The sequence below is a fragment of the Aegilops tauschii genome, chromosome 6, assembly GCF_002575655.3.
Source record: "Aegilops tauschii subsp. strangulata cultivar AL8/78 chromosome 6, Aet v6.0, whole genome shotgun sequence".
Lineage (NCBI taxonomy): Eukaryota > Viridiplantae > Streptophyta > Magnoliopsida > Poales > Poaceae > Aegilops > Aegilops tauschii.
This window is the reverse complement of record NC_053040.3, coordinates 350,665,582-350,684,083: the sequence shown is the minus strand read 5'-3', so window position 1 is coordinate 350,684,083 and position 18,502 is coordinate 350,665,582. Positions and strand designations below refer to the sequence as shown.

Here is an 18,502-nt window from a genome sequence, read left to right as displayed (position 1 = left end):
AAAGTTTTGCTGCGTTTGGACTTGGTTCGGTATTGATTTTCTGCGAGGTAAAAAACAAGCAAAAAATAGCTACTGGCACTGGGCACCATGTCAATACGTTAGTCCCAAAAAATGATATAAAGTTGCTATAAAATGATTTTAAAACATCCAAGAATGATAATATAACAACATGGAACAATAAAAAATTATAGATACGTTGGAGATGTATCAATTAATTAGTTTCATCCCTCGGCTTGTACTCCCCGTTGTTCCATAATGTAGTGCTTATAGATCCAGGCCTGGACACTTGTTAGCTTCTAATATTGACTTGTTGCTTGTAGGTACATATGCCCTTGGCAAAGATCCACGTGTCGACCCTTTTTGTGTATGGGACAATGAGATATTCATGAACAAGCATCAAGTGAGAAGACTGATAAGGATTATCAGCAGAAAGATACGAACAGTGGCAAGCAAATTATTTGTTTACGCTCTATCCAACACAAGTTTGAGCTATAGGATGGTAACTACAGACTCTAGAGCCTTCTCTTTTTACTGCCCATAATGAGTTGTTAGAGAACAATGTCTGAATCTTTTTCGTTTGTAGTGGTTCCCAAAGCAGTTTACTCAAGATTACCTCACAAAGTACATGATTGGTGGACACACAATGAAGGTTAAAGTATTTCATTCAGACTACAATGAGCATCGAGAATTCCTAATAAAGACAGTGAAGAATGGGCGGGCAGCCATCACAAGGGGTTGGCCTAGAGTCGTGCGCGCGTTACGCATGGAGGAGGGCACAATATGTGCATTCCGCTTCACCTTATCCAGCAACCAGAATGTCTTTCGCCTCTCTCTTTACAGTCTTTAGTACAACTGTGGTTCATCATTCTTTACTTGGTGCTTCTGCAGTTCTTCAGTATATGTACCTGTGCATCGAATTATGCATTCGTGCTTGAACCTATATTTGTAATAAACATGGTTTGATATGAAATAAGTGATTGCCTACTTTCAAATTCAAAATCTATGATTTTTAAATGCAAGGATTAAATTAGGGATTACACTGCACACGGTTTGCGAAAGCAAAACGTCTGCGATAAACGTGGAGATCAGACACATTCCTCGGATCCACTACATGTGCGATCAATCTCTACTGCACACATGATCAGCCAAGAAAAAACGTGTGAGATGAACAACAACATCGCACACAGGTCCTTCTTATTAAATGTTTGCGAAAGTCACCTTATCACACACGCTTGGCAATTATGGATTGTTTATCGCAAACGTTTGGTCATACAAGAACGTGTGCGATAGGTCTTCATCCGACGCGGGTACGACAGCTGAATCGTGTGGGATATATTCAAGCTTCGCATATAGTTTTATAGGGACAATTGTATGCCCTCTTACATTCAATCGCATAAAGTCAAGGAAAAGTAAGTGTGTGTGTGATTGTCTGCTTATGGTACACGTTCTATAATTGTGAACTATTTGTGATGGGTCGCGCATCATAACCGTAGCACCACAGAATACCGACTGCGATGGCAATGTGAGCACAAACGAGTAGCAAGGATGGAGGGTTTGGGATATTTGAGATATCAGAAATAGTTTTATAGGGACAACTGTATGCATCATGGCTCCCTATCCCCGATGGTTTCCGGTTCATGTGGAAAGGACATACCTATCGCCCACACTCGCCTGGTGACGGTTTAAAATGCCGTCGCCAAAAGGGGTTAAAATCCATTTGTATAGAAGCTCGTTGTACCAGTGATGGCTATGTAGTTTTTCTTCCGCTGTATCCTGTTTAGTTATTGTTTTAATTGCTCGTCTTCGAAGACATTGCATGTCTTCAAGACTTTTATAAAATCACCTATTCACCCCCCTCTAGTCGATAACTAGCACTTTCAACTACCTTTTGCATCTCCGAGGCCCAAAAACACCTCTCCAACATATGATGTAGACGCAAAAAAATAATAAAATTGCATCTCCGCCTCCCGGAGATGTAAGATAGAACACCTTCACGGTGCAAATTTGCATCTCCGTTGTCTGGAGATGAAAAAGGACAACCGCGTGCCAACCACCCAACCGCCTTCCGTTCCCATCCGCGCGACCGCCCGCCGCCTGCCCAACTCGAACGTCGGCCGAATTTGCACAAAATTGACGTCGCCGCCGCCCGCTCGACGGTTGCAGGGCCCGCCGCGACTTCGCCCTATCCCCGCCGCCCGCAGCCGTCGATTCCCTTTCGGTCGCCGCTTCGAATCGAAGCATCTCCGGTGGTTCGGCTGGCCTAATGCCTTCCATGGCGAGGTCGTGGATGGGCTAGCCTTCTTCCTAGCCAAGAAACCCCTGGAGGTAGGGGAGTCGCGCCATCCAGTCCGCTCGACGGCCGCCTGCCTCGGCCGTTCTTCCGGCCGTGTGACGCCGGCCGCCCGCAACGCCGAGCTCCCGCCTTCTTCTCTGTTGAGCTGCGGCCATCTCCTCTGCAGAGGTGTTGCCGCCGCCGAAAGGCTGCCCAACCGCAGTTGGCTGATTTTGTCCACCCCGCAAGCAACATGTTCGACAAAATTCCCCAAGGTACAAAACGATGAAACTTGACGATTTTTTATTAGGTTGGAGAGTTAGTTTGACGGTAATTTTCGCATTATAGATGAGCTCGTGTGACTCCTCTTTCGTGGGCGATTCCTCGTCGGATGAGGAATTTGATTTGAACAAAGAAGAGGACATTGCTATGCTAGTGGCGATGCACAAGGGGGAGAAGCCGAAGCATGGCGGTTCCGTGCATGGTGTTGCGTTCATTCGGAGAGAACGGGTTGAGGCGCACAACAGGTTTATGCGCAACTATTTTGGTTCACCGCCCGTTTTTCCGGAGAGGTACTGCCGATGCCGGTTCAGAATGTCCAAAGACTTGTTTGGATTTGATGAGTTATGTAATAATTTAATATTGTGGACACGAGATTTTTTCTCAAGGATACACCATGGAGAGGTGCATCAATATCATAGAAGAAGAGCCAAGCGGCTGATACAACGCCTTTCGGCACATAGGACACACACCACGACTACAACAACACAACTCGCCTAGTCGAACCTCAAGCCACAATGGCAAGGAGGCACGACTCACAGATCAAGGGCCGCGTCTCGACCAACACCAGAAACCTAGAAGCACAACCCCAACTACATCACATGCTAGGTCAACGCATTCTCCACCCTTCACGCCTAGGAGTCGGCAGTGAACAGCGGGAACCAGCTGGTTTCGAAGAAGGTGTCGTCCAAGGGAAACTAGTGGTAGCGTACATTGCGCCCCAAGAACCCATGCTCACAGCAGCCACCATCACCAACGGCACAATGCCCCAATCCTCGACGAAGCATCGACGAAGCCACCACCTCCAGCAACAATTCCGGTGGCCTCCATGGCACCCCGGCAGCACCTCTAGGGAAGACGCGACGCCACTGCGCCGCTGCTGCCTGGCTAGCGAGCCAGCCTAAGGTTTCCCCTGGTGCCCGGGCAGGGTACGGACATTGCCAAGACGACGCCTCCGAGGGGGAGACGGCACCCGCAGGCGGCGTCGTCGTTTGCAACGGTTGTTGCCGCGCACGGATTTCTCCCGGCCAGTCCAAACCCCTAGGAGACCGTCGGAGCAGCGACATCGGAGGGGAGGAAGCAAAGCCGTCGGCTTGGGACGCGCTGCGAGGAGGAGAGCCGTCACCCGCTGCTGGCAAGGAGGGAGACGCCTGTGGTCATGACCATCGCCACCGGAGCACCAGCCCGCACCTCCGCCGCCAGGCCCAGCCACAAGCATTTGTGAGGCCGCCGCCCGCAACCAGCGCCGTTGCCGCGCCAGATCTGGAGCCCACCGACCAGGATCCATTGGCCACCACCCACCACGCGACAGAGAAGCCACCACCACGCCACCTACGCTGGACGCGCCGCGCTAGGAAACGGCCGACGTCGCGCAGATCGACGCCATGGAGCAGCCCCCCCCCCTGCCGTAGCCCCCGACCGCACAGGGTCACCACACGAGGGAGGAAGCGCCTTGCCAACACCTTCCCAATAACCGGCGCGGGCTTCGCCGACGGCTCCTTCGGTGGCGGCGAGGTGAGGGGAAGGGGGGAGGGGGCGGCGGCGGTGGAGTGGGGTTTCCCCGTGTCGCCGCCGGAGGAGGGCGACGCAGGGGCGTTGCTCACTTCCTCTTGACATGAGAAATTTTTAACTTGTTCTTTTACATGTTTTAATTCAATTTATGCGGTTGACCAGCGGCTGAACAACAGCCACGCAGCCGACGGCCCGTTTTACATTTCTAGTTTGCATCTTTTATTGGAATTGTTTTTTACATCTTCGTTTTGCATCTTCTGTTGAAGTTGGCTCTTTTTTAAGATGCAAAAACATTTTTTTAAAGATGCAAATTTTTACATCTTCAAATTTGCATGTTTTATTGGAGATGCTCCTACTCGTGCAAGTCGCCGTGCATGCAACCGGACCGACGCGAGCCACTGCGTGTCTGCGACTCTGGGAGGCATGTCATCTGAAAGCCCAGTGCACGTTGTTGTGGCGCTTAATCTGGGGAGGACGCTGACTACCGGCCGGAGCTACGTAGTGGCTGCGGGCGGAGTGAACGCATGAGCCACCGCTCACAAGTCAACCGGGAGGAACCGGCAAACCGGGCAAAGATTACGGCTCGTGCCGCGGCTTGCCGCGGGGCTCAGGCCGAATGACGGCGCCTCCTGGCCGTCCGAAGGGAGGGATCGACGGTGCAGAGACGGTGTTTGATCCTGACGACTGCACCTCGTGACAGCAGTTGACCGATCTGAATTCGGGGAGGGTGAAATGGATGGGGCGTGGAGCCGTCTCGGGATGGGCGGCAACTCGACTCGTAGGGTCGCCTCGTGTCTAACCGAAATAACGGCAACTGTCGTTTTTCTGCTCACTGAGTGACTAGACGCCAAGTACTGTAGTACAGTATAGCTGGTGTACAAATCTGGAAGACAGGAAAAACCTTTCTACGGCAGATCGATCGTCCAGTGTTCAGATTGCTTTTTAAAGATCGCCAGCGAACGGGTTTATTTATTATTTATTAAAAATCCCCTAGAATCCGCGCGTGCAACCCCAGCAAGTAAGCAAGAATTCGTTTTTCATTTTTTCAGAAGAAACCAGGAAGAATTTAATCACTGCCCGCGCTCACTCAGCGGTGCACCCTACCATCTGCCTGCCTGCCGCCTATAAATGGAGGCGAGGAGTACACTTCCTAGCACACACCAAGGCCACCCCTCTACTTCAGTCTCTTCCTCCTTGTACTCTAGTGATCGTCGGTGAGAAAGAGAGGCATGGCCTTTTCCGTGGCCAAGATCCCAGCGTCCTTCGCCGTGTTCATGGCCCTAGCCTTCCTCCTCCGTCCCTGCGCGTCCGTCGAGATCCACCGCAAGCTCTCCGGCTGGTCCAACGGCGGCGCCACCTGGTACGGCGGCCCCAACGGCGCAGGGAGCGACGGTAATTAATACACGGACGAACATATATATTTAATTTCTCCAGAATATATATGTGCAATGTGCACTGACGCTTTGCATGCACGATCTGTAGGTGGTGCATGCGGGTACCAGGACGCCGTCGACCAGGCGCCCTTCTCCTCCATGATCGCCGCAGGCAGCCCGTCCATCTACCAGGACGGCAAGGGCTGCGGCTCTTGCTACCAGGTCCGTAGATCACATGATTTTCAAGTACAGCCATTTAAATTTAGCGCCGCGTTGTCAGATACTCGGCTTAACGTAAATTTTCAGGTGAAATGCACCGGCCACGGCTCTTGCTCGTCCAGCCCGGTGACCGTCGTGCTCACCGACCTGTGCCCAGCTGGCGAGGCGTGCCTGGGAGAGCCCGTCCACTTCGACCTCAGCGGGACGGCGTTCGGCGGCATGGCGAAGCCCGGCCAGGCCGACCAGCTCCGCGCCGCCGGACGTCTCCAAATCCAGTACACACGGTAAGCTGGCTGCATGCATTTTCACGTGAGTTTTTTCATGCAAACTGAAACGGCACACGGTAAGCTAGCTGCGTGTCCGGACGCACGTAAAAGAGCGGCAAGCGTGCACCGGCACGCACACGGTATGCCGCTTTCCCGGCCGACCGACTAACCGCCGTGTCTTGTCTTGGCCCTGGCATCCGTCATGTCCATGCGTGTGGCTGCATGCTGCAGGGTCCCGTGCAACTGGCCGGGGATGGACATAGCCTTCAAGGTGGACGCCGGCTCCAACTCCTACTACCTCGCCATGCTCATCGAGTACGAGGACGGCGACGGCGACCTGTCGTCGGTGGAGCTCATGCAGAGCGGCGGCAACGGCGCGGGCTGGACCAAGATGGACCGGTCGTGGGGCGCGGTGTGGAGGTACAACTCCGGGGGCATGCTGCAGGCGCCCTTCTCGGTCCGCCTCACCTCCAGCTCCGGCAAGCCCCTCGTGGCGAGCAACGTCATCCCCGCCGGCTGGAAGCCCGGCAGCACCTACCGCTCCGTCGTCAACTACTGAAAAGCTAAACTAGACGTGGGTGGGTAGGTTGCACGCAAGCACGCCGCGCGCTCGCCCGTATGCAGAGGCGTGGCGCCATCCTGATTTATGCTTGGAGCTATGGGCGTGGGTATGTGTGTAACCTGACCGTCATTAATAAGGCGTGTGTGTGTCGCAAGTGTCTGTGCGCGCCATTGTTGTGTGTGAAGCTTGTGTTATCTGTCGGTTTGGTCCATATATGTGAAATAAAAACTGTATCGGGGCGGAGGTGGCCGGGAAGAGTTTCTACTTCTGGCCCCTCGCTCTTCTTGTTGCAGTCATTTCATTTGCTTACAAAGTACTGGAGTGTAACGGCATTTCATTCACTTTGGCCCTTTTGTCTAGTCTCACTGAAGGCGCCAGCCTAGATAGATATTAATATCATAGTTTAAAAATCCGGACCGTACCGGCGGTCGGACCGGAAAAAATGGAACCGGTGATCCCGCCGGTTCTTTAAGCATAGCGGACTGTTCGAGCAATCGGACCGGAAAAAAAATGGTCGAGCCAGCCGGTTTTTCGCAAAATCGATGAACCAGCGTTTCATAGAAAAACGAACGGTTCGATGCCATTTCCAGAAAAACCACTTAATTGAGTCGTTTTCCTGTGAACAATCTAGTGGTAGAATCAGAAAAGGAAAAAAACTCTTTTGATAGGTTTTCGGCTTAATTGGGAACATTTCTCTCGACTTTGTCCACAGACAAAATCCTATCGAGCGCCGCCGCTCCCCTTGCGTGGCAATGTGTCACGGCGGCGCTGTCTCTTCGTCACCGCTCCGCATGGCAGCACCAGGCCACCAGCCTGCGCCGCCACTCCCACATCCCGCCGTCCAGCACCACCTATGTTGATGGCTAGGGAGAGGGGATGATGCCGCCTAGTAAGACTGATCCATCCAACTCTGATCCTGCTCCATTCAAATGATCAGGCCTCTCTCCGGGTGCCTCCCTCCGTTCCAGAGTCCAGATCAGGAGCAAGAGGACCAGGGCACCACCTCTGCTACTACTTGATGTTGATGTTGCTTGCTGCTACTACTTAATGTTGCTTGCGTTACTAATTGCTACTATAGTACCATGTTTGAGTTAGAGATTATCAGGTATATGAATTAGATATTAACATGTAGTTGCTGGTTACTCTATTAATGTGATTGCACACTTTTTTATCTATTGATGGGTGTATTTATTGATAAAATAGACATTATTTTATTGTTTAAAAAAACGACAATCGAATCACTGAACCAGCGGTCCGATCGGTAAAAACCTGAGCTAACGGCCTCGCCAGTTCGATTACCGGTTTGGTTTTGTAAGCTATGCTTATTATGGATTTAATTAAGTTGCTCGAAAAACAAATGTGTACAAGAGTACAAGAGATATCAAATCTTTGTCACACTCACACACGTACTCACGCGCTCAAAAATGCTTGAGAGTTTTAAACCAGTAACAATATACAAAAAAATTATTAACTAGATTTATCACTAGAATAGTACATTCTTGTTGCACTAATTTGAGTTAGCTACAAGTGTTTTTTATTTCTTGAGTTGCGTTAATTTGAGTCTGAACCATAAACTTTCAATTAACATGTGGCAATCATGTCTGTTGAAAAAGACATATGTATCATTTCCCTCTTGCGACGCGGAAAAATTTGCTCAACCAAGTTGAAGGCCTGGAGGCAGGATCGAGTTTGGCTCACGTGCCGCCGGTGGATGCAAAAGAAAGAATTTTGTGGCACCCCTAAGGATTTTTTTTTTAAAGAAGGTTAACCCCCTAAGGATTTATATGTTTCAATATTTATAATATGTGTTTGTAAAAGACTTGTGATACTTGATACTTTTCCACATTTTTTGGGTCCGCACCTATTGGCAAGGTTGATACGTGGACGTGGAGAGCACTTCCGATTGAAGCATGACCTCATTTTTTTTTGTTGAGGGGCGTGATCTCTATTGTTGTATCATCTACTTTGTTTTAGAAAATATATCAAAACTTCTATTACACGTACTCATTCTGTCTAGGTGTATAAGTCGCCCTACGAAACCAAATAATCTTAAAACACTTAGGCGCGGTCTATTAACTCTCATCTCGTTTCTTGTTTCTTGACATATCAACCAAGAAAAGATGTGTAGCGTACATACTTTCATTGACTTGAGACTACCAAACACGATATGCAGTGGTTAGTTCACTGCATGCAATGTCATTAATTAGCGAATAAACATTAAATTCTCTTGTTTTCTTCTCCGTCTTGATTGCGGGGCACCACCTAAGATGACTTGTGCACCTAGACGAATGGATAGTAGTAGCAAAGATAAGCTTTGTGTGTCCACAAAAACCTCCACTTATCTCCTCTCTTTCTTGTCCGGGACGTCGCGATGCCTCGCTAGAGCCTAGCGCGCCCACGAACACGTGGCAACAAAAGCAACATCCCTTCTGTCCGGGTACGCGCGTTGTGTAACCAGCTCTTGCATTATCTCCAACTTTGCTAGCGTAGGTATTGATCACCGTACGAGGGAGTCACCGGAGATGATTCAAGCAACGCTCCGTGATCGGCAAGCCTTGGCACGTAGCAGCGCTTTTCCACCATGTATATGTGGTAAGCCTTGTCACATAGTAGCGCTTTTCCACCACGTATATATATATATATATATACCATGTGCCTTTTGTTATTCTCACGGAAACGCCCAACCTTTTCTCGGTGGAAGGGAAACGTCCAGCTTCTTTCGTAAGACCAGCCGTGTTATGGTCCTTGTGGAATATAAGCAATGTGAGCAATGTTCAAAAGAAGCCGTTGCCTTATGGATGAAGCTCGTAGCTGCTAAGATTCCCCTACCCGTTGCTGCCTTTGTCGTCTCCAGGCTGTGAGATCGTATCACTAGGTCCATTTTAAGCAAATCTTGTGCCAATGCAGTTACACATGGTGTGCCCACCAAGGCCTGTGTATACCCGATCTGATCATGGCCGCCTCAAGATAATATGACCCCATTCTATTGTAAGCCTTCGTTATATCCAATTCTAGTGCACAATATTAACTTTTCTTATTTTGCCTCTTCATGAATGGCAAGCCACCGTATGCCATGATTAAATTGTCGATAGTGCGCATTTTCTAAATAAACAGTAATGCTACATCAACGGAGTTTTACAAGGTGGTCATTACTTGGCAACTTATGATTGGATAAAGGGGGAGGGAGGGGCACCACCCATGTGAAATTTCGCCGGGGGGAGGGCGTCCCATGTAAAATGCCCGTGAGTTTAGCATTTTTGCTAAATAAATGTTAACAACTATTCAAAAGCTTTCATATATAGAAACAAAAATGCTAAACATGTTTGAGCCAATAACCACCCAACATTAATCTAAGTATGACACCAACAAAAGGCACGCATACTAAACGATAAATACAGCTTGGTCAGCTACAACACCAGCATCAGCACCGAAAGAAATGTGTTTATAAATTTATTGTTGGAATTTTTGGGGTTTAGCCCATTTATTCTATCCAACAATTTTTAAGAAAATTCCAGAGGCCCACGTGGTTCATTCATGCATGACAAGGGGTGTGAAAAAATTAGTCTCACCTTATTAGTGGAGGGTGTGGTAGAACAATATATCAAGTGAGTTCCTCTAAAAAAACATAAGGTGAGTTATTTCACACATCACTAAAGGCTTGAAAACATGGCACATACACGCGCACTCCTCCACCGCCCGGCTCGCCTCGCACGCGCATCATGTTTCGTGACTGAGTAGCGCTAGAACTTATGTCACGTGTGTGCAACCTTCTTCTTGTATGCAAAAAAGAAGCCAAAACGCTTTTGCGCTTGTGGAAAACGAAACCGAACGGCTCTGATTGTTCCCTTCGTATCTCCCTTAGTTTTTCAGTTTCGCTTCCACTTCCTAGAGTTCCTTAGACACTCATCTTTCCTACTTATAAAGATTGAAGTTGGTGGTGAGTTCACGTATGAGTCCAATAACCTTTCTAAATAAACAAATACATGCATCCCCACATGCGAAACTAGCAACGTTCCAAGAGACATATATTTTATTGGATGTCCCAAAAAGACTCCAAGAGACATATAAATAAGTATAATTTACTCACACATGAGATTTATCATAAATAAACAAATACACTACTTTCATATGAGACTAACTTTTAGTAAAAGACATAAATAACAAAGACAAAAAGGTGACTTCAACCCAAAATCGGTCTTAATTTTAGTTCTTTCCCAAACCTAATATGGTCATTTAAAATTATCTGACGACATTGATAAAGGACATGAATGTTATTTCACCACCTTTAAGCCGATGGTTCTATGGCAATGCACGAGCATCGTGCTAGTCTACTACCATTATAAAAGAAAGAAAGGGGCAGATCCAAACAATCACATCCATCCGTCATCAAAATCTAATGATCCTTAATCATTATGTGTTTAACACTACCAACCACGCAATAAGCCACAGTCTATCGATCGCTAATCTGCCCCGCAGTAAAAAAAGGAAGAAAACCGCCCGCCGGCACGACCTCCTCCTCCTCCCGCAGCCGCGCCCTTCACCGCCTCCTCGCGCCGCCGGAGCCACGGGAAGCGGCCGCGGGTCGCCGGGAGCCTCCCCTGCCGCCGGAGCCGCCCCGCCGCGCCCTTCGCCGCCTCCCCAGCCGCAGCTTGGCCGCCGCCACACCGCCTCCGCCACGCCGCCACTCCACGGGCCACGCCTCGATCCCTTCATCCTCTTCCCGAGCCGCCGGCGTCCATCACGCGCCCCCCTACTCTTCTCCTCCAACCTGGCCAGTCCCCACACCCGGAGCCCCTGCGGATCGAGGCGTCTTCCACGCAGAGGACGACGCGGGGAACCTCCATTGCCCTCCATTCTGACGGCCGCCCTACAGTGGCCCTGACACGATGGTTCCCCTCTATTGTTGACTGATCGAGCGACGTGTTCATTTTTTTTCTGTGGCAGATCACGACGACGACCCTGACAGCAGAGGAGGAGGAGGACACGGAGAGGAAGGACCGAGAGTTAGACATGGATGTGCACTATGAGGCAACACGCCGCCGTGTTTGCCCCGCCATCTTCTGATCTCTTCAGCATTCCTGCTGTCTTGGGTTTTCTCTGTAAGTTTGGGTCCGTAGGCGCACACCCTCATAATCTCTGTCGCTCCCTCTAATTTCTGTGGACATACAGACACACGCAGTGTTTTAGAACGATGCCCGCTTCAGAGTTTCAGTTCAACTCACCCAGACAGAAATACATTCTATCACTGGCTAAGCATAGTACGAACTGGGTGGACATGGAGCCAAGGACATGGTAAGGAAGTCAAGCAAGTGGTTGATTTGCTCTCTTCTTCGTTTCACCCTGCTGCACCCCTTCTAGCTTATTAGTCGCCTCTTTCATCTCTCTTCACTGTACTAACCTGCCAATATTTTCCCATCTTTGCAACGATTGACATGTTTAGTTTTAGTTTTACAGTAGACCAGAATGTATGCTGATCTACAGTGTTTCTTAACGGAAAAAATATTGTACATGGTCTTCTCAACTTCAAGGTCATAACCGATTCAGCTTAACTGTTTATAATCTATTTTCCCTATCACTTTTTAACTCTTGAATTCGCCAGGCCAACCATCCTACAGTAGTGTAGGAATTCAGTTAGCACGTCATAACATGTTATTCTCTTTCGATAATGCTTTTGTTGGATTTTTTGGGAACAAGGTGGCGAAAAAATAAGTGGTTGTGGAAGCAATGGTTTGTTTGGGGAGGTGGAGAGCGTTTTTATGTTATTTTTGGTAGGCATGAAGACACCCATTTCTATTTGTTCATAGTAATTCACTGCAGGCTTCTGATTGGATCATTACATTGATGTTCCAGCTGCTGGGCTACATGGAGTTGTTTTTGTTTAAAACATATGATCTTGACTCTACCAATTTTTCCCTGTCGACATTAGCTTTCTTTCTGCCATTCAGAATTGTTCAGGACAAATCCATACAGATATAGACCTTTAGTATCCTTATCATTGATGAAATTTATTTCCATCTTTCCCGTAGGTTCACTATAACAGCTAGATTACTTGCGAAATTGTAATTATGATTATTCCACTTTTAATGTAATTTATAGAGCTGACGGGCGAAAGTTGTGCATGTTTTAATTAGTTACAAAAGATATAGTTGGAACTAATAAAATGTTCATTATTTGGCAGCTAAGTCAGAACTCGAAGTTGGGACAACTCAACAAGGGAAAGAGGAGCCTCAAGGGAGATACCTGCATAACACTGGATGCACTGCAGAAGGAATCAGAAATGTTCTTATGTTTTAGTGGCGGAATGGCAAGGCGGCCGGTTAGATGACCTGGGTCCGTGGTGAGTTGGTGGCTCTCGACTACAAGAAGATCATTGAGGCAATCCATAGTAGGTTGGTAAATTGCTAACAAAACATGTTTAGAACTACAAAATTGGCTTTGTTCTGCTATTTATTTATTTATTGACTAAAAGTAGCAGTTTTTGCTTCCGTATTAAGATTTCAACAAGAATCTATAAAGGCTCTAAGGGAGTAGAGGAATCAAAAGAAAACACCTGACAGTGCAAAGTGCACTTAGGCAGTAAGGTCAACACAAGACTACTCATGAAACGCCTCCATCAGGAGGCCAAAATATACACATACGAACTCCCGGACATTGCATACCGGGGAGCTTTCTTCTATTTAGGATTTAAGGTACTCGATCATTTGTTCGAAGTTCAGTATTAAGTTATTTTTTGTTCTGAACGATTACAAACACAATACATGTTGGTCTAACAAAAGACTTTTTTAATTTGTAAACCCTGTGTAATACCAATCGATTTTGTTTTTTGCACATGTAGGCTGATAACATGCTCATGAAAAGACAGGAATGTAGCACCACTCCAATCTTTAGAAGGTTCCCACCCTGTTCTGGTATGTTTATGCTTATGCATCTACAGAAATATTCGATGTTATATTGATGTGTGAATGGTGTATCCCTGTTCTGGTATGAAAATTGGGTTGCTAGGAATAATCTCCATCATTCCTGGGTTGTGCATATGTGTTGTTCTATATTCCCCTCTTTATAATGCTATGTGTTGTGGTCAACGCTCCCAAGCTATGATAGCTCGCTGCTGGTAGGTTGCCGCCCTGGCCCCCACATGCTACCAGCATTGTTACTGTACATTTTGCTTTCTTACATGTCCTGAATTCTATTTCAAGGAAGATGACTATGATTTATAAGCACACAAACACATCACAATGTCACATGGTAATGCCATGTGATGGCAATCTAGGGTCATTTCTGTTAGAGAAGCCCCCTACCCCCTAGCCCCAGATTTGCGAATTGTGAGCGGCAGCACGAATAAGCGCAGAGGAATAGGGGGTAGACCGGAAACCCTAAATTTCTAGCAATTCTGAATACATTCATGTGCCGATGAGGTGTCCATGTAATCATGATGTTATATTAGATTTTTTTTATGTTGTTATTTTCTTACCCTGGTAGTACAACTATGTATACAAAACTCCGACACTAATTAGTATAAAGTTGGGTCATCTATTTTGAAACGGAGGGAGTAACTGTTTGTCCAGGAAAGTACTATTTATCTCGGATAGTGTGTGCTAATCATTGAACAACTTACATACCTTTTCAGTGATGAATGTGGATAAAGACGAAGCAGAGAACATAATATCTTGGTGAAGGCATCTCAACCGAGATGAGACATTGTTTTGAGGTAATATCACAGGTGGTGCTTAAACTTGCCACCGATGTTCACTTTAGTGCCTGAAGTTGAAAAATACACCGAACTGGTTTCAAAACTTGGCACGAGCGTGCAAATACAGTGCTAATCCTATTAATAGACGTGTTTTTACGCTGATGTGGCACCGTAGTTCGCTTAGCATGCACAGACAACCTCGCCCTAGGAAAGAACCAGTATGCCATACGTTTTCTCGTTCCTGTTAATGAAAACAGATCCTTTTTCTTAGAATAATGAAAACATTTCCTATTTTTTTAGATAAGAAAGAAGAGACACGTACGTGGGTTTTAATCGCCTCAGCAGTGCAGACCAGTTTGCGCATCTTAGTTTCATTTAGAAATTTGTAAAAAAGTTTGCAAAATTATAATCACAGTAATAAAAATATTCACATATTTGTTTTAAACGTATCATATAAATAAAATGGTATTTCTGATTATAAAAATGGCTGTAAATTTAGAATTATATAAATATTTTCTATACTACAATTCATGAATATTATTTTAACTAAATAAACCTTTTAATAGTTACATGTACATTTTTACAATTCATATTGTTTAAGAATTTTTCAACAATGTAAAATGTTCATAAATATCCAAAATTTAAAATTTCAGTTTATGAAAAATATTCACTACTGACTATATTTTAATTATATTTTTTTTTTGAATATATGACACGATGAAAGTTATACACATGTTTCTCGCAAAAAAAGAAATTTATACACATGTGAATATTAATAAAAATGTTTCTACATATAACCTTTTTTTTTCATTTAAGCATAAGCCAAGCATGCATAATCTTTTGGAATTTACTCAAAAAATTAAGTTTTTTATAATTATTTTTGCATATACTAAACAATTTAGAAAATTTATTTACGAAAAGCTTTAACTATAAATCACATGTAAATTGCTGACTATTTTTTTAAATTACATGAACATTTTAGTTATTTAATTTATATGTATTTATAAAAAATTTGAAGCACAAATATTTGAAATGTATTTTTTTACTGTGATTATAATTTACAAATTTTTTTTACAAATTTCTAAATCAAACTAACATGCGCAAACTGGGCTGCACTGCAGCAGGCCATTAAAACCCACGAACGTGTTTCTTTATCTAACAAAATAGGAAATGTTTTCATTATTCTAAAAAAAGATCTGTTTTCATTAACATGCACGAGAAAATGTATGGCGTACTGGCCAGTAGTTCCAGTTTGCTAGGGTGAGGTTGTCTGTGCATGCTAAGCGAACTACGGTGCCACGTCAGCGTAAAGACGTCTACTAATGGGATTAGCACTGTATTTGTACGCTCGTGCCAAGTTTTGAAACCAGTTCGGTGTATTTTTCAACTTCAGGCACTAAAGTGAACATTGGTGGCAAGTTTAAGCACCACCTGTGATATTACCTCTTTATTTATTTATGTGATATCCTACTCATAGTTTGTTGTTCTGTAAGCAATTGTTTGTTTTTAACAACTTACCATTGATAATGAATCGTGTATGGTGGCTTTGTTAATATTCAAGTAGTATTACATATTAGTAATATTGAATGCATGCTTTTTGTGGTTTACTTATGACTAGGTGCTTGTCAAAAAATAAAATTGATTGTCCCATCATTTGATTTACTCGGTATATTGTTTGTGGATAAGTCAAGACGTGCATTTGCACGTGCAAGCTTATGTGATGATCATTGAACTACTTAAATACCTTTTCAGTAATGAATCTGGATAAAGACGAAGCAGAGAACATAATCTTGGTGAAGGCATCTCAACTGAGATGGGATATTGTTTATTCATTTATACCATATCCTACTCATAGTCTGTTGTTCTGTGAGCAATTGTTTATTTTTTAACAGCTTAGCACGGATAATGAATCATGTATGGTGGCTTTGTTAATATTCAAGCAGTATTATATTGTTTTTGTATAAGTCGAGACGTGCATTGCACGTACAAGCTTACTAGTTAATGCAAAAAAAAAACTCATTTAGTTTCTTTAGTATGGAAATAACTACACACTCATTAATTAGATATGCGACATGCATGCCTCGGAAAACTAAATAGGTAAACGTGCATCCCTTTTTGCAGGTTTTCTTAGGTAAACAGGGGGATGGGCCTTGTCTCGCTATATAGCGAGCCGACAGAACCCATCGCATCAGGCACTCCCATATATGAGCCAATCCATCGCGGGAGGCAGGGCTGGCCTCTAGCACACGTTTTCCTTTTTTTGTTCTTTTTTGTTTTTGCGGGTATTTTCCTTTTTATGTTGTTTTAGTACTCAGTACTTTTATTTATATGTTTCAAAAACATAAATAAAAGAACTGTTTTAGTACTTTTATTTATATTTTTGAAATTGATACACATTTTGTTTAAATACTTAAAAATGATAATTACTTGTTAAAAATATTCATGCAGTGTAAAAAATACCCAGACAATAAAAAATGCTGATAAAACTGGAAAACATTGTGATATTCATAAAATGTTCACACAATGGAAAGTACCCGTGCCATTAAAAAATGCTTATAAATGTGAAAAGTTGTTAACATAATTTAGAAAAATGTTTGGTATCACTAAACAAATATACCTAACTTTAAAAAAATTGTTTATATAATGTAATAAAAATGTTTGTGTAGTATAGAAAAATGTTAAGTACCACTCTAACAAATGTACATGCTATTTAAAAAAAATTATGCCTTTCTAATTTTTTTGACATTTTATAAAACAGTTTATATAATGTAAAGAAAATTATGTCATCTAGTTAAAAATAATTCAATGTGTATTTGAAAATTGTTCAAGTTTTTAAAAAATTGTTCCACATGTATACTAAATATGTATAGAGGGGGACTTGAACAGAAACAGAAGGAATAAGCTGCCCTCGATCCACCTTATTCTGACAGCCCAACCAAAAATATTATTATTTTAGAAGCTTACAAGTCAAGTCTTTGTTAGTAACCTCACAAAAAAAGTCTTAGTTGGTAGGCTTCTAAAACAATTAATTTGGTTGCGTTTCTAGAATAATCTAGGTAAGGGGCAGATTATTTCAGCATATTATAGAAGCTAGCAAAAGAACGGGCATTTTGACATGTATTTAAAAAGGGGGGGGGGGGGCTAAAAAAATTAGTAATGAAATGTAGAAAAAAGCAAAAATCCTAAGAAAACCGAAATCACTAGTTGAGGAGTATCCGTTGCAACGATCACTCCAACTCCCCTGGTTGCGACAAGTGGCGCACATGCAGCGCGCCACTTGTCGCAACCCGGGAGTTTTCCTTTTTTCGTAGATCCGTTTATTCAAAATGTTTTATTTCTCAAACTGTGCGTCCAAATCTCGAACCGCTTTCACCGTTGAATTCCTTGCGTCGAGATCTTCAAAACTAGATCACATGTTGATAGGTTTTGACGAACTTTTTTCACGAAAAAAAGGACGAAAAAACCGATCCGGGAGCACGGGTTTTTTCCCTTTCCCAAAGAGGCACGCCCGTGCCTCTCACGAAATCACAACCGTGTGAATCTCGCGGAAGGAAAAAAAAAGAGAAAACGCGTTTTTCTCCGTCTCCGAGGAGGCACGGCCGTGACTCTCGTGAAAGCACAACCGTGCATCTTGTGGAAGCAAAACGTGACTCTTGCAAAAGAAAAAAAAAATAGAAAACACGTTTTTTTTTGTTTCCGAGAGGCACGGCCGTGACTCTCGCGAAAGCACAACCGTGCCTCTCGCGGAAGCAAAACCGTGACTCCCGCGAAAGGAAAAAACAGAAAACGCGTTTTTTTTTCCGTTTCCGAGAGGCACGACTGTGACTCTCGCTAAAGCACAACCGTGCCTCTTGCGGAAGCAAAACCGTGACTCACGAAAGGGAAAAAGACAGAAAACTCGTTTTTTCCGTTTTCGAGAGGCACGGTCGTGACTCTCGCGGAAGCAAAACCGTGCCTCTCGCGGAAGCAAAACCACGACTCTCGTGAAAGGAAAAAAAAGAAAACACATTTTTCGCGCATTTTTTTTTCCGAAAAGCTAAGGAAGACCGGTGGAAAACCAAAACGTTGAAAAACCCCGGAAAAAATCGTTTAAAAAGCCGAAAACGCGTGCGGAAAAATAAAAAAATAAAATCCGATGGGAGCGCCCAAAGCGGGACACGTGGCGAATGGCTGAGAGCGCGCCAAGTGGCGCTGATCGTTGCGAGGCTTCCGAAGGAGCGCTCGTTAACTAGTTGCTCTCTAAGAAAACCAGTGAAGAAACGAAAAAAAACAAAAACAAAAAATAAGAAAAGCAAAGAGTAGAAAAGAAAAAGAAAAACAGTCGGGCCA

At 44.7% G+C, this 18,502-nt stretch overlaps 1 protein-coding gene and 1 long non-coding RNA gene across 4 annotated transcripts; both read left to right on the top strand.

Moving 5' to 3' along the window:
• Nucleotides 1-5,205: 5,205 nt before the first annotated feature.
• Nucleotides 5,206-6,796, top strand: LOC109772022 (expansin-B15). Its single transcript, XM_020330714.4, has 4 exons — nt 5,206-5,455; nt 5,546-5,658; nt 5,743-5,939; nt 6,153-6,796. Exons 1-4 carry the CDS (start codon nt 5,293-5,295, stop codon nt 6,478-6,480), a joined length of 801 nt encoding a protein of 266 aa, XP_020186303.1. The 5' UTR covers nt 5,206-5,292; the 3' UTR covers nt 6,481-6,796.
• Nucleotides 6,797-10,928: 4,132 nt separating this feature from the next.
• Nucleotides 10,929-16,542, top strand: LOC109772018 (uncharacterized). Of its 3 annotated transcripts, none has more exons than XR_002235011.4 (7): nt 10,929-11,582; nt 11,653-11,775; nt 12,662-12,872; nt 12,978-13,172; nt 13,319-13,391; nt 14,111-14,191; nt 15,926-16,137. It is a non-coding gene; the product is annotated as an uncharacterized lncRNA (long non-coding RNA). The 3 variants fall into 3 exon arrangements; XR_012187880.1 differs by lacking the exon at nt 15,926-16,137 and adding an exon at nt 16,295-16,542 and having other exon boundaries at nt 10,951-11,582; XR_012187881.1 differs by having other exon boundaries at nt 10,951-11,582; nt 12,959-13,172.
• The last annotated feature ends 1,960 nt before the right edge of the window (nt 16,543-18,502 follow it).

Bases quoted from the DNA above. Each gene is read 5' to 3' on its own strand.
- LOC109772022 (XM_020330714.4), top strand. From the start codon at position 5,293: ATGGCCTTTTCCGTGGCCAAGATCCCAGCGTCCTTCGCCGTGTTCATG. The intron at 5,456-5,545 runs GTAATTAATACA...CACGATCTGTAG, and splicing joins CAACGGCGCAGGGAGCGACG to GTGGTGCATGCGGGTACCAG. The intron at 5,659-5,742 runs GTCCGTAGATCA...GTAAATTTTCAG, and splicing joins GCTGCGGCTCTTGCTACCAG to GTGAAATGCACCGGCCACGG.